At 34.5% G+C, this 15,521-nt stretch overlaps 1 protein-coding gene across 1 annotated transcript in view; it reads left to right on the forward strand.

Annotated features, from left to right (window-relative positions):
* Positions 1 to 949: 949 nt before the first annotated feature.
* LOC138308790 (myosin heavy chain, cardiac muscle isoform-like) overlaps positions 950 to 15,521 on the forward strand; it is a 144,618-nt gene continuing 130,046 nt past the window's right edge. Inside the window, exons 1-7 of the mRNA XM_069249802.1 lie at positions 950 to 1,050; positions 1,813 to 1,914; positions 2,452 to 2,594; positions 3,101 to 3,172; positions 3,470 to 3,577; positions 4,743 to 4,817; positions 5,243 to 5,417. Of these exons, the coding sequence (XP_069105903.1) occupies positions 1,833 to 1,914; positions 2,452 to 2,594; positions 3,101 to 3,172; positions 3,470 to 3,577; positions 4,743 to 4,817; positions 5,243 to 5,417 (655 nt within the window). The 5' untranslated portion in view covers positions 950 to 1,050; positions 1,813 to 1,832. The remainder of the gene's footprint in view (positions 1,051 to 1,812; positions 1,915 to 2,451; positions 2,595 to 3,100; positions 3,173 to 3,469; positions 3,578 to 4,742; positions 4,818 to 5,242; positions 5,418 to 15,521) is intronic.

Here is a 15,521-nt window from a genome sequence, read left to right on the forward strand (position 1 = left end):
TGGTCATACCAATTAACGGATTCACACCATCGGCACATTGTTTTGTAACTCAAAATAATAATGAATTAATTGTCTTGCTAAGACATATAAACAAATTAATCTTTTAAGAGATTATTTTTGAAATAGTATAATCTCTTAATGGACATTTACAAAAAAAGTCTAGTTCGTGTGTATTGAATTTTCATTATTAAAGGTTTGAACATTACATGCTTTCATATTAATACCTTAATTAATATTCGATTAGTCTCTCATGCGAGTTACTTTGTATTAAAAAATGTCACTTTTCATTGTTTGAAAAATATCCAAGTTTTTATAAGTAATTAAATCAGGATAATTAATTTTTATTTGTTTTCATATTAAGTCCGAGTTTCTGATTGGCAGTGATACTTTATCTTCATTTAAGTATTGAAAATCAACATCAATGTTTTTTCACTTCATCGGGGTATGAAATAAATTTTGTTTGCGAACAAAAGTTTGACGTAGTCATATTTTATATTATCAAGTAGTCTGCAAAATTAGTATTAGCATCCTTTTTTTAATTTCACCAGGGTATGGAATAAATTTTGTTTGTAAACTTTGCAAACTTTTTCTAACGCACTCCACGGGATATGTAGATAGCTTCTGCTATTCATAACCGCTATGAAAATTAGAAAAATGCATTCAATCCCTATGTGACGTCCCTTTTTTACAACAGCGTGAAAAAAGACACAGATGAGTGCGAAGAACGACAACTCTGGCTGATAATGGATTTTGGCATATTATGACACACTTAACATAAACAAGATATATCTATGTAGATCTACAGTAAGCCTATTTACAGCGTTGTTTATGGCATTTTGATAGCACGAAGCTTATAATATCACAACAATTGAAGTAATAATCAATATAATACAGAATTATTATTTGTGCTTTTACTTTCGTTTTTAAAAACAGCTCTGGGCATGCGCGAGATATCCCGAGAGTGACGTCCCGCGGGAGGAATGGATCGTCATAAAGATTCGAAGAATCTTATTTAGCCTTGTGAACCTCTCTATTGACATTCATTGCAATGTATGTAAATGTGGTTTTCCAAAGATACATTATTCCATTGTCTACGTGCAATTGTATTAACGACAATTTCGCAAATAACCAGATTCACGTTAACGTCACCTGTTTCGACGGATATTATTTTCTGCCGATGTTTTGATCCACTTTTCTGACAACCTGTCCGAAGTTATGGAGAGTATAAGATTTGATTGGCAGAACACTTGCTTAGTAAAATATTGTTTCCTATAGTTTTGTGTAAATAATCAATAAAAGTTAACAGACTTGATTATACTTGGTAGCTTTCCCCTACAGTTAATTTCATAATAGTACTGCCTGTAGTTCTAGTTAAGACGGTAGCCACACAACCACAGGTTATTTTTAGGATACAGAGTTTTGACCAATTGACCGTCACAATAGTATACTTAAATAGGTATTTATAGAGATTTGTTGGACAGAAGGTTACTTATTTTTAATTTCCTGTGTTATTTTGTATTTATATTTTCATTTGATTAATACCGTTTTTGCATATCACAGACTTGGCTCCCTTGCTGGGAGGTATCCATTTTGATGTCATTATTTATTTTTGTGAGCACAATTCACAAAGTTTTCTAAAAAAATTATGACATTACGCTTGCAAACACATGACATCACAATCAATACCTACCCACAAGGGCGATAACTCTGTAATATGCAAATACATAAGAGGCACTGCCTGTTTAGCGATCCTTTTGTTTATGCAATAAAATATTTTGAATTGAAATAATGAAATATATATATTATCTTCAGAGTAAAAGATAACAAAAGCCATGACAGACCATCAAACGGCTGGTTTTCCATCCAGTCAGCAGTTGGTGACTTCACAGAATTACAATGGTAGCCACACTTTGGGTAAGATACTTGAATTTTCAAAGGATTAATTTTTTGCAAGGTATGTGTTCAAGCATTAAATTTTCAATATTTAGATAATTTTCCTTTATTCTTAACTATTATTCATAAAGTATACTTAAGTATAACCTGTCGAAGCCCTTGTCTAATTTGGTCGGGTCCCTGTCAATTTTGGCACATTTTACTATATGATTTATATATCCATGCATTTATATACTGTACTGACCTGGCCAAATATGCTTGCCCCAAAGACATCCAGTTTAGACAAATTACACTGTTGTATTATTCCACTTGTGTTATGATCACATAAAACAAAACTGTCATTAAATTATATAAAGATGCTCCACTGCAGACAAAGCATAAATGATACTTATCATTTGAGCCATTATTGATGTTTTATGTGTATATATATGTCCAACTAACACAAAAAATAATATAAAATAATTTATTTTGCTTTTGGTGCATGCGCAATCAGTATTCATTCAATATAGGATATAGTCAGGGGCCAGTGAGATGATAATGAAGTTTCTATATCTTCAGATTTTACAGGTGACAAGAATGATGTAACCACAAATGCCTGGACAATGGCTGCTGTCTCTAGTGAATTCCATCTGAACCAGGTGGACAGTTTCAGATTCCGGACAAGCCTCATAGAAATAGTGGAGGAACTCAAACTTAGAAGGGTAGGGAACTCACAGAAATAGTGGAGGAACTCAAACTTAGAAGGGTAGGGAACTCATAGAAATACTGAAAGCACTAAAACTTAGAAGTGTAGGGAACTCATGGAAATAGTTGAGGAATTAAAACCTAGAAGGGTAGGGAACTCATAGAAATATTGGAGGAGGTCAAGTTCAGAAGGGTTTGGGACTATCCAGCTTAAAAATGGGACAGGAAAGCTCAAACATAGATGACCAGGTAGCTACAGCTCAATTAATTGGTAGAAGGTTTGAGCTCTGGTCTGTCCCCTACATTTTCTCCTCTCCTGTTACTGAAATACATGTGTTTAATATGTGATAGTGTATTGGTGAATATTTGCATTTTCACTGCAGTCCCACTATGTAACCTTACCAAACGCAGATAGCGTGTGGAATGAATTTTGGAAATTAAAAAAAAATATATTTTGTATTGTTAAAGACTTTTTTATTTTAAAAATTATCAATTCTAAATTATACAACAATTTCTTTTACAGAAAAATGAAGCAGAAAATGAAGAAAGGACTCAAATGTTGATAAAAGAAAAACATGAACTAGAAAGAAAGATTGTAAGTAAAAATCCAAAACAGTACTGCATCTTATAAACTTACACTTAAAAAATTTAAACATTGTCTCTTATTCTTAACACAAAATCTACAGATAGCTTGCAGTAACAAACTAGTTTTATACTTCAGTTTAAACTTGTGTAACATTTAGTTATGTGACCTACATATTTGGTTGATTTCCTTAGGGGCGGGAAAAGAGGGAGAAAAGGGCTCTAGGCCTGGTGGCCATGACCACAGATCATTTACTCAGGTAGAACTAGATCTTTTTGATGCCTATTTTATAATATTTTTCTTTTTTAGGACGTTGATGCTAACCGAATTAAGAATCTTCAAGATGAGAATAGCAAAGGCTTGACTGAAACAAAGAGAAAGTTTGAAGAGAAGATGAGAGTTCTGGAAGAGAAAGCTGTAAGCATTATTCCAGTAAATAATATATGTATAATGTCCAGAAGGAATATATATCATGTCCAGAAAGAACTGTAAGAATTGTTCCAGTAAATAATATATATCATTTACAGAAAGAACTGTAAGAATTGTTCCAGTAAATAATATATATCATTTACAGAAAGAACTGTAAGAATTGTTCCAGTAAATAATATATATCATGTCCAGAAAGAACTGTAAGAATTGTTCCAGTAAATAATATATATCATTTACAGAAAGAACTGTAAGAATTGTTCCAGTAAATAATATATATCATTTACAGAAAGAACTGTAAGAATTGTTCCAGTAAATAATATATATCATTTACAGAAAGAACTGTAAGAATTGTTCCAGTAAATAATATATATCATTTACAGAAAGAACTGTAAGAATTGTTCCAGTAAATAATATATATCATTTACAGAAAGAACTGTAAGAATTGTTCCAGTAAATAATATATATCATGTACAGAAAGAACTGCAAACATAATTATAAGAATTGTTCCAGTAAATAATATATATCATTTACAGAAAGAACTGTAAGAATTGTTCCCATATATATCATGTACAGAAAGAACTGCAAACATTATTATTGGAAACAGAAACAATTAAAATTGGTTTTGTTTGTTTGGTTTCTAGGACAATCATTTAAGGATGGATCAGGTTTAGGTAGAGGAAAGCTGAGCAATTAAAGGGATACAATATGTTCTCCATAAACGATGCCTAATGTCTTGGAATTACATTAGAAAGAACAGCGATCATAGAGTCCTAGAATAATAGAAGGGCTTTATTATTGCAATTTTTGACTTTCTGGTGCAAATAGTAGACCCAACTTTCCACTGATATGAATTGAAGACTTGCGTGATCAAACTATAATAACTCAAATGCTGAACCATGGTAACACGAGTTAACTTCTGAGTATTAATTTAGGTGTGTGTATTTAAGCAATGACCAAGTTTGTATGACAACATCCAATTAGGCTAAGGTCTCACAATTTCCACTTGTATGTTTGAATTAGCAGAATAACTACCTTAAGATTTGTACTTTTCTTTCAATTTTATAAATATCTTCCCCAAATAAAGGTAAATAGCACCCACTTCTATCCTAGATTTTCAGTGAAAATCTCTAAAATGTGTGAATTATGTAAACAGAGACAAGATTCTGTCCAGAAGGAGAGTCTAGAGAAGGAGATGGAGGCGATGAAGGATGAACTCCGGAGGTTACAGGTCAGTGGTCAGAATGTACAGTGTTTCAGAATTTGTGTGCGATGTTAAATAAATGAAGCCCTTCTCAGATAAAACAGAGTTAATTGGTGCTCTGTATCATTTGAATGGATTTTTTGGGAAACAATTGAGGTCCTTTTCATTTTCTGTGCTGAAAATGGATAGGGGGATGGTGTATGAGGGGGGTGGAGGGGAGGGGGTTGGGGTTATAGTTGGATTCAGGTTGTCCATCTGTCCATATGTAGACACACTTCTAGTTTAGTTAATCATTGAGGTCAAGAGAATCCCATACTTACTATATCAATCAAAGTAAATAATTAGTCTATCACCACAAAATCTCACATTGGTCTGTTTGATGATTTTGCATTAGGTACATTCTGGGTTCAGGTACTCTTCATCCATAGAATGTCTTGTTACCTATTATTTAGCTTTCAAAGTATACGATGGAGAAACTTTTACGGGACCAGGAGCAGAAAGTCCAGATCCAATCAGATTCAACACAGCAACACCTACAGCAGTTGTCCGCAGTCGAACACAAACTACAGACGTTTTCGTCCTACTGTACAAAGCTGGTCGACAGTCAGCAACGTCTTGACCGACAAGGTAGGTCTGTTTTACTATTTTATATAGTTCAGGTCCTGACAGACAAGGTAGGAGTTATTGTTCGATGTTCAGAGTTTCATTTTTTGTTGACTTTTGTTGTTTGTCACTCAATTTAATTACCAAATTCTTTACAGGTACATAGCGTCATAATTTCAATTTATAAATGGATTTCTGAACAGATTTCAGATTATTTGCATAGGGTATTTTCCAGAAGTAAATATGCGAATAACTGGAGTATTCAAATAGGTGGAGATGGCATTTTGCACCTCTGTTTGACCCCTTACATTTCAGAAAGGAGTTAATATGTCCTATTTGCAGAACGATGTTAGTACTGTTACTGTATTCCTCTGAGAAGTCAAAATTTTCTTGTATTAAACTTTTTTTCTCATATAGATTTTTGGAGATAGGAGTCCATACCATACAAGAAAACTGAAGAAAAAGCATATGTCTTTGTGCTTGTTTTTGAGCTATTGTCACTCAAAGATACCTAGTTGACAAAATTTAGGATTTTATTGGGAATTTTGCCGTTTTGAGCACCTGTACGAGAGATTAAACTAAAGCCATAATTTCTGAATGAGAAGTTTGATATATATGGATGGTTGTAGAATTTATTTTCGAGTCTCTTCATTAAAACCTGTTATGATTAATAAGACTAACCACATATGCTACCCCTACCTCTAAATTTTGAGCTACAAAATACACCATTTTCGGCCATCTTTGCCAACTTTAACCCTCTATAGAAAAAGTTCTGGTATTAAACTTTTATCAATATTTTGCATATCAATAGGGAAATGGGTGTTCTTTCTAAATCAGGCAGAAAAATGGGGGTTCTGTGTGCTTACCGTTTTTTCCGGAGTATAAGCCGCTACTTTTTTACCTGAAAATCGGTAGTGCGGCTTATACATCAGTGCGGCTTATCCGTGGACGAAAACAAAAATCTGACCATGTTTTTGCATGATTACGTCGTGATTCACATGTGAAAATCTTTAGTTTTACTCGCCAGTTTTGTTAAGTTATACATCCACCAAATCACTGTAAAAAGTGTTTAAAAGATAACATGTGATGAAAATATAATAAAGATAAAAATAATAACGTACCAGATACATGATCAATCGTAAAATTGTTTAATTCACGGAAAATCGGCCGACTGAAGCGTGGTTGTTTACAGTCACAACAAAATGGCGGACTAATTTCGCTATCAATTTGTTGCAGGATTGTTACCAAGAAAATGATAATTAAAACGTCATAATCATCAAATATCAATCAATAAGTTAAATATATTATTTAAATATTATGTGTGTGCAAGAAATGTTCGCGGACAGCAAGAAAACGATCTTCTGAATGACTGCTATTGCTAACTTACACACATGTTACACTCGGTCAACATGTGTATTTCTCGGAATCCTGTCGCTGTGATTTCAATGAAATAATCAGCAATCAAGTGTATTCGCGTGTTTTGCATGTTATATAGAACATTATATCAATGATATAAGCATCAAATAGTCTATAAAACACCATTTTATCGATCTCTGTATCGGCAAACACCACGAGGTCATAATCCAGAAGTTTACAAAAATAAGGCTTCAGTGAATTGCATCATGGGATACCTAGTTTACAAACAGTGGAAGAACACTCTAAACGAAGTCGATTGATACAGTAACTCTTTTCACAAAGATATGTTTTATACATGAAATATATCAAAAAAGATATATAATCCATTCCTATGCATAACGTTACCGAAGAAAGCATTTTATCGGCATACTGAAATATGAGCGAGAGTAAGCATGAAAACAAACTTGCACACGTGTTTCACATATGTGGGTCAACAGGGGAATTTCCCAGAATCCTGTCGGCGTGATTTTAATGAAATAATCAGCAATCAAGTTTATACACGTAAATCACATGTAATTTAGAACATTATACCGAGTGTAAAACACCGCAGAGTCATATAAAAACCATTTAATTGATCTCTGTAGCGGCAAACACCACGAAATAATATCCGGAAGTTTACAAAAATAAGGCTTCGGTGAATTGCATCATGGGATGGCAAATTGACCGAGAACACTCTAAACGAAGTCAGTTTCAGGTTAATGATGCAAGCCTTGATAATATAGTAATCCTTTACACATCAATATAATAAATACGCGAAATATATCAAAATAGAGATAAAATAAAATCATATCCATACTGAAGAAAGTATTTTAACCGGCATGCTGAAATATGAGAGAGAGTAAGCGTGGATTCGTACGGGCGCCATGTTTGTTTACACACAAGAAGTAGGCTTACGTAATGGCAGAACAAACAACGAACACAAACATGACCAAATCTATTTTGCTAAAGATATTTACACCATAGTGAGTTCTTATTTGTTATATGTTTACAGTATAAATTTACAGACAGTTTTCGTGATTATAAACATCGATAAGCATTACCGTACTTCAATTGAGATCGATCGTATCAGAAACATGAAACACAGATGGTTACATGGGTAACTTTTGGGTGCGGCTTATATTACGGTGCGTCTTATGTGTGTACAAAACCTGAAAAAATCGTAAAAAAGGCCTCTGCGGCTTATACACAGGTGCGGTTTATTGTCCGGAAAATACGGTACACCACCTTAAGCCGGTGTCCTATAAAATTTTGATCCCCATAGAATACTTACCCGGATGAATATTTAATGCATAAAATATTGACCCGGGTCAATATTTTATGCATAAAATATTGACCCCCCCTATAAAATATTGATCCCCCCTTTATGCAGTATACGGTAATTATTGATATACTGCACCCTAAATATATACATTGTAGTCCTGAGAAGTAATATCATCAGTACCTATGGGTTTGCTCAGGTAATACACAAGGTGTCACACTTACCTGTAAGTGTGGGGATGATCCCCTGGGGCTATATGATTAGCTATATGTGTATATACCTTTATGACTTTACACTGCCTATCTATGCATGCATGTATACCCCTGTTACCCCATGTACCATTATATAAAGGTGATAAGTTAGATGTATAGACTAATTATTAGTATGGTCATGCAACTTCTAATCCTTTTTTCTGTTAAATTATTAATGTTACAAATAAAGTTACTTATATCTATTATACAATGTATCAAATATATATTAGATACAGTACATAAATGATGCAATATACATGTATGATATCTGAGGGAGACATGTAATAAAATCATCACATCAAGACGATCGAGGAAAAGGAAAAAAAAACACGTACGAATTAATTATAGCTTTTAATTTGTTAGTCAGTGTAAGAAATAAATAAATGTTAACTGATGCATGTATTGAAGCATATTATACAGCTTATAACAACTAGATTTCATTAAAACTATACAATTTCAGATGATTTTATATATAACTGAATTATTTTTAATTAATTAGAATTAAGAAAAACATTTGAGTATAGTGTGATCTTCAACATTTCAAAGTTGTGCATGCAGGTTTAAGAGGTTTCAAAATTAGATATTGTATGCCTTGATTGTATATATAGAGTAGGTAAATATTTTATCGGTAGAGATATCGATATAGGAGATATAGATAAGGTAAGTCATTATTTTATGGGTAGAGATATAGGAGATATAGATAGGGTGGGTCAATATTTTATTGGTATTGATATAGGATATATAGATAGGGTGGGTCAATATTTTATGGGTGGAGATATAGGAGATATAGATAGGGTAAGTCATTATTTTATTGGTAGAGATCTAGGAGATATAGATAGGGTGGGTCAATATTTTATGGGTAGAGATATAGGAGATATAGATAGGGTGGGTCAATATTTTATGGGTAGAGATATAGGAGATATGGATAGAGTAGGTCAATATTTTATGGATAGAGATATAGGAGATATAGATAGGGTGGGTCAATATTTTATGGATAGAGATATTGGTGATATATAAAGGGTGGGTCAATATTTTATGGGTAGAGATATAGGAGATAAAGATAGGGTATGTGGGTCAATATTTTATGGGTAGATATATAGGAGATATAGATAGGTTGGGTCAATATTTTATGGGTGGGTCAATATTTTATGGGTAGAGATATAGGAGATAAAGATAGGGTATGTGGTCAATATTTTATGGGGGATAAGGAGAATATAGATAGGGTGGGTCAATATTTTATGGGTGGGGATAAAGGAGATATAGATAGGGTGGGTCAATATTTTATGGGTGGGGATAAAGGAGATATAGATAGGGTGGGTCAATATTTTATGGGTGGGGATAAAGGAGATATAGATAGGGTGGGTCAATATTTTATGGGTAGAGATATAGGAGATATAGATAGGGTGGGTCAATATTTTATGGGTAGAGATATTGGAGAAATAGATAGGGTGGGTCAATATTTTATGGGTAGAGATATAGGAGATATAGATAGGGTGGGTCAATATTTTATGGGTAGAGATATTGGAGATATAGATAGGGTGGGTCAATATTTTATGGATAGAGATATTGGAGATATAGATAGGGTGGGTCAATATTTTATGGGTAGAGATATAGGAGATATAGATAGGGTGGGTCAATATTTTATGGGTAGAGATATAGGAGATATAGATAGGGTGGGTCAATATTTTATGGGTAGAGATATAGGAGATATAGATAGGGTGGGTCAATATTTTATGGATAGAGATATAGGAGATATAGATAGGGTGGGTCAATATTTTATGGGTAGAGATATAGGAGATATAGATAGGGTGGGTCAATATTTTATGGGTAGAGATATAGGAGATATAGATAGGGTGGGTCAATATTTTATGGGTAGAGATATAGGAGATATAGATAGGGTGGGTCAATATTTTATGGGTAGAGATATAGGAGATAAAGATAGGGTGGGTCAATATTTTATGGGTAGAGATATAGGAGATATAGATAGGGTGGGTCAATATTTTATGGGTAGAGATATAGGAGATATAGATAGAGTAGGTCAATATTTTATGGATAGAGATATAGGAGATATAGATAGGGTGGGTCAATATTTTATGGGTAGAGATATAGGAGATATAGATAGGGTGGGTCAATATTTTATGGGTAGAGATATAGGAGATATAGATAGGGTGGGTCAATATTTTATGGATAGAGATATAGGAGATATAGATAGGGTGGGTCAATATTTTATGGGTAGAGATATAGGAGATATAGATAGGGTGGGTCAATATTTTATGGGTAGAGATATAGGAGATATAGATAGGGTGGGTCAATATTTTATGGGTAGAGATATAGGAGATATAGATAGAGTAGGTCAATATTTTATGGATAGAGATATAGGAGATATAGATAGGGTGGGTCAATATTTTATGGATAGGTGGGTTATAAAGGTTGTCAATTTATGGTGAGTTATTAGACAGTGGTATATATAGAAGGGGTAGTGATATAATGGTAGTATATAGACAGGTGGTAGTATATAGACAGTTTATATGGTAGTATATAGACAGGTGGTAGTATATAGACAGGTGGTATTTAAGACAGGTGGTAGTATATTGGTAGTTATATAGACAGGGTGATTAGGTATATATAGACAGGTGGTAGTTATATAGACAGGTGGGTAGACAGGTGTAGTTATATAGACAGGTGGTAGTTATATAGACAGGTGGTAGTTATATAGACAGGTGGTAGTTATATAGACAGGTGGTAGTTATATAGACAGGTGGTAGTTATATAGACAGGTGGTAGTTATATAGACAGGTGGGTAGAAGGTGGTAGTTATATAGACAGGTGGTAGTTATATAGACAGGTGGTAGTTATATAGACAGGTGGTAGTTATATAGACAGGTGGTAGTTATATAGACAGGTGGTAGTTATATAGACAGGTGGTAGTTATATAGACAGGGTAGGTAGTTATATAGACAGGAGGTAGTTATATAGACAGGTGGTAGTTATATAGACAGGAGGTAGTTATATAGACAGACAGGGTAGTTATATAGACAGGTGGTAGTTATATAGACAGGTGGTAGTTATATAGACAGGTGGTAGTTATATAGACAGGTGGTAGTTATATAGACAGGAGGTAGTTACATAGACAGGTGGTAGTTATATAGACAGGTGGTAGTTATATAGACAGGTGGTAGTTATATAGACAGGTGGTAGTTATATAGACAGGTGGTAGTTATATAGACAGGTGGTAGTTATATAGACAGGTGGTAGTTATATAGACAGGTGGTAGTTATATAGACAGGTGGTAGTTATATAGACAGGTGGTAGTTATATAGACAGGTGGTAGTTATATAGACAGGTGGTAGTTAGTTATAGACAGGTGGTAGGTATATAGACAGGTGGTAGTTATATAGACAGGTGGTAGTTATATAGACAGGTGGTAGTTATATAGACAGGAGGTAGTTATATAGACAGGTGGTAGTTATATAGACAGGTGGTAGTTATATAGACAGGTGGTAGTTATATAGACAGGTGGTAGTTATATAGACAGGAGGTAGTTATATAGACAGGTGGTAGTTATATAGACAGGAGGTAGTTATATAGACAGGTGGTAGTTATATAGACAGGTGGTAGTTATATAGACAGGTGGTAGTTATATAGACAGGTGGTAGTTATATAGACAGGTGGTAGTTATATAGACAGGTGGTAGTTATATAGACAGGTGGTAGTTATATAGACAGGTGGTAGTTATATAGACAGGTGGTAGTTATATAGACAGGTGGTAGTTATATAGACAGGTGGTAGTTATATAGACAGGTGGTAGTTATATATACAGGTGGTAGTTATATAGACAGGTGGTAGTTATATAGACAGGAGGTAGTTATATAGACAGGTGGTAGTTATATAGACAGGAGGTAGTTATATAGACAGGTGGTAGTTATATAGACAGGAGGTAGTTATATAGACAGGTGGTAGTTATATAGACAGGAGGTAGTTATATAGACAGGTGGTAGTTATATAGACAGGTGGTAGTTATATAGACAGGTGGTAGTTATATAGACAGGTGGTAGTTATATAGACAGGTGGTAGTTATATAGACAGGTGGTAGTTACATAGACAGGTGGTAGTTATATAGACAGGTGGTAGTTATATAGACAGGTGGTAGTTATATAGACAGGTGGTAGTTATAGACAGGTGGTAGTTATATAGACAGGACAGGTAGTTATATAGACAGGTGGTAGTTATATAGACAGGTGGTAGTTATATAGACAGGTGGTAGTTATATAGACAGGTGGTAGTTATATAGACAGGTGGTAGTTATATAGACAGGTGGTAGTTATATAGACAGGTGGTAGTTATATAGACAGGAGGTAGTTATATAGACAGGTGGTAGTTATATAGACAGGTGGTAGTTATATAGACAGGTGGTAGTTATATAGACAGGTGGTAGTTATATAGACAGGTGGTAGTTATATAGACAGGAGGTAGTTATATAGACAGGTGGTAGTTATATAGACAGGTGGTAGTTATATAGACAGGTGGTAGTTATATAGACAGGTGGTAGTTATATAGACAGGTGGTAGTTATATAGACAGGAGGTAGTTATATAGACAGGTGGTAGTTATATAGACAGGTGGTAGTTATATAGACAGGTGGTAGTTATATAGACAGGTGGTAGTTATATAGACAGGTGGTAGTTATATAGACAGGTGGTAGTTATATAGACAGGTGGTAGTTATATAGACAGGTGGTAGTTATATAGACAGGAGGGTAATAGACAGGTAGTTATATAGACAGGGGTAGTTATATAGAAGGAGGTAGTTATATAGACAGGAGGTAGTTATATAGACAGGAGGTAGTTACATAGACAGGTGGTAGTATATAGACAGGGGTAGTATATAGACAGGAGGTAGTTATATAGACAGGAGGTAGTTATATAGACAGGGGTAGTTAATAGAAGGTGGTAGTTATATAGACAGGTGGTAGTTATATAGACAGGAGGTAGTTATATAGACAGGTGGTAGTTATATAGACAGGTGGTAGTTATATGACAGGAGGTAGTTAATAGACAGAGGTAGTTATATAGACAGGAGGTAGTTATATAGACAGGTGGTAGTTATATAGACAGGAGGTAGTTATATAGACAGGAGGTAGTTATATAGACAGGAGGTAGTTATATAGACAGGAGGTAGTTATATAGACAGGAGGTAGTTATATAGACAGGTGGTAGTTATATAGACAGGTGGTAGTTATATAGACAACAGGTAGTTATATAGACAGGAGGTAGTTATATAGACAGGAGGTAGTTATATAGACAAGTGGTAGTTATATAGACAGGAGGTAGTTATATAGACAGATGGTAGTTATATAGACAGGAGGTAGTTATATAGACAGGAGGTAGTTATATAGACAGGAGGTAGTTATATAGACAGGAGGTAGTTATATAGACAGGAGGTAGTTATATAGACAGGAGGTAGTTATATAGACAGGTGGTAGTTATATAGACAGGTGGTAGTTATATAGACAGTTGGTAGTTATATAGACAGGAGGTAGTTATATAGACAGGAGGTAGTTATATAGACAGGTGGTAGTTATATAGACAGGTGGTAGTTATATAGACAGGTGGTAGTTATATAGACAGGTGGTAGTTATATATAGACAGTAGGTAGTTATATAGACAGTAGGTAGTTATATAGACAGGAGGTAGTTATATAGACAGGAGGTAGTTATATAGACATTAGGTAGTTATATAGACAGGAGGTAGTTATATAGACAGGAGGTAGTTATATAGACAGGAGGTAGTTATATAGACAGATGGTAGTTATATAGACAGGAGGTAGTTACATAGACAGGAGGTAGTTATATAGACAGGAGGTAGTTATATAGACAGGTGGTAGTTATATAGACAGGTGGTAGTTATATAGACAGGTGGTAGTTATATAGACAGGTGGTAGTTATATAGACAGGTGGTAGTTATAATAGACAGGAGGTAGTTATATAGACAGGAGGTAGTTATATAGACAGTAGGTAGTTATATAGACAGGAGGTAGTTATATAGACAGGAGGTAGTTATATAGACAGGTGGTAGTTATATAGACAGGTGGTAGTTATATAGACAGGTGGTAGTTACATAGACAGGAGGTAGTTACATAGACAGGTGGTAGTTATATAGACAGGTGGTAGTTATATAGACAGGTGGTAGTTATATAGACAGGAGGTAGTTATATAGACAATAGGTAGTTATATAGACAGGAGGTAGTTATATAGACAGTAGGTAGTTATATAGACAGGTGGTAGTTATATAGACAGGTGGTAGTTATATAGACAGGAGGTAGTTACATAGACAGGAGGTAGTTATATAGACAGGTGGTAGTTATATAGACAGGAGGTAGTTACATAGACAGGTGGTAGGTATATAGACAGGAGGTAGTTACATAGACAGGTGGTAGGTATATAGACAGGAGGTAGTTACATAGACAGGACAGGTAGTTATATAGACAGGTGGTAGTTATATAGACAGGTGGTAGTTATATAGACAGGTGGTAGTTATATAGACAGGAGGTAGTTATATAGACAGGTGGTAGTTATATAGACAGGTGGTAGTTATATAGACAGGAGGTAGTTACATAGACAGGTGGTAGTTATATAGACAGGTGGTAGTTACATAGACAGGTGGTAGGTATATAGACAGGAGGTAGTTACATAGACAGGTGGTAGGTATATAGACAGGAGGTAGTTACATAGACAGGTGGTAGTTATATAGACAGGAGGTAGTTATATAGACAGGTGGTAGTTATATAGACAGGAGGTAGTTACATAGACAGGAGGTAGTTACATAGACAGGAGGTAGTTATATAGACAGGTGGTAGTTATATAGACAGGAGGTAGTTACATAGACAGGAGGTAGTTATATAGACAGGAGGTAGTTATATAGACAGGAGGTAGTTACATAGACAGGAGGTAGTTATATAGACAGGAGGTAGTTATATAGACAGGGGTAGTTATATAGACAGGTGGTAGTTATATAGACAGAGGTAGGTTATACAGAGGTAGTTATATAGACAGGTGGTAGTTATATAGACAGGAGGTAGTTATATAGACAGGTGGTAGTTATATAGACAGGAGGTAGTTACATAGACAGGAGGTAGTTATATAGACAGGTGGTAGTTATATAGACAGGAGGTAGTTATATAGACAGGAGGTAGTTATATAGACAGG

The sequence above is a fragment of the Argopecten irradians genome, chromosome 15 (genome assembly GCF_041381155.1).
Source record: "Argopecten irradians isolate NY chromosome 15, Ai_NY, whole genome shotgun sequence".
NCBI lineage: Eukaryota > Metazoa > Mollusca > Bivalvia > Pectinida > Pectinidae > Argopecten > Argopecten irradians.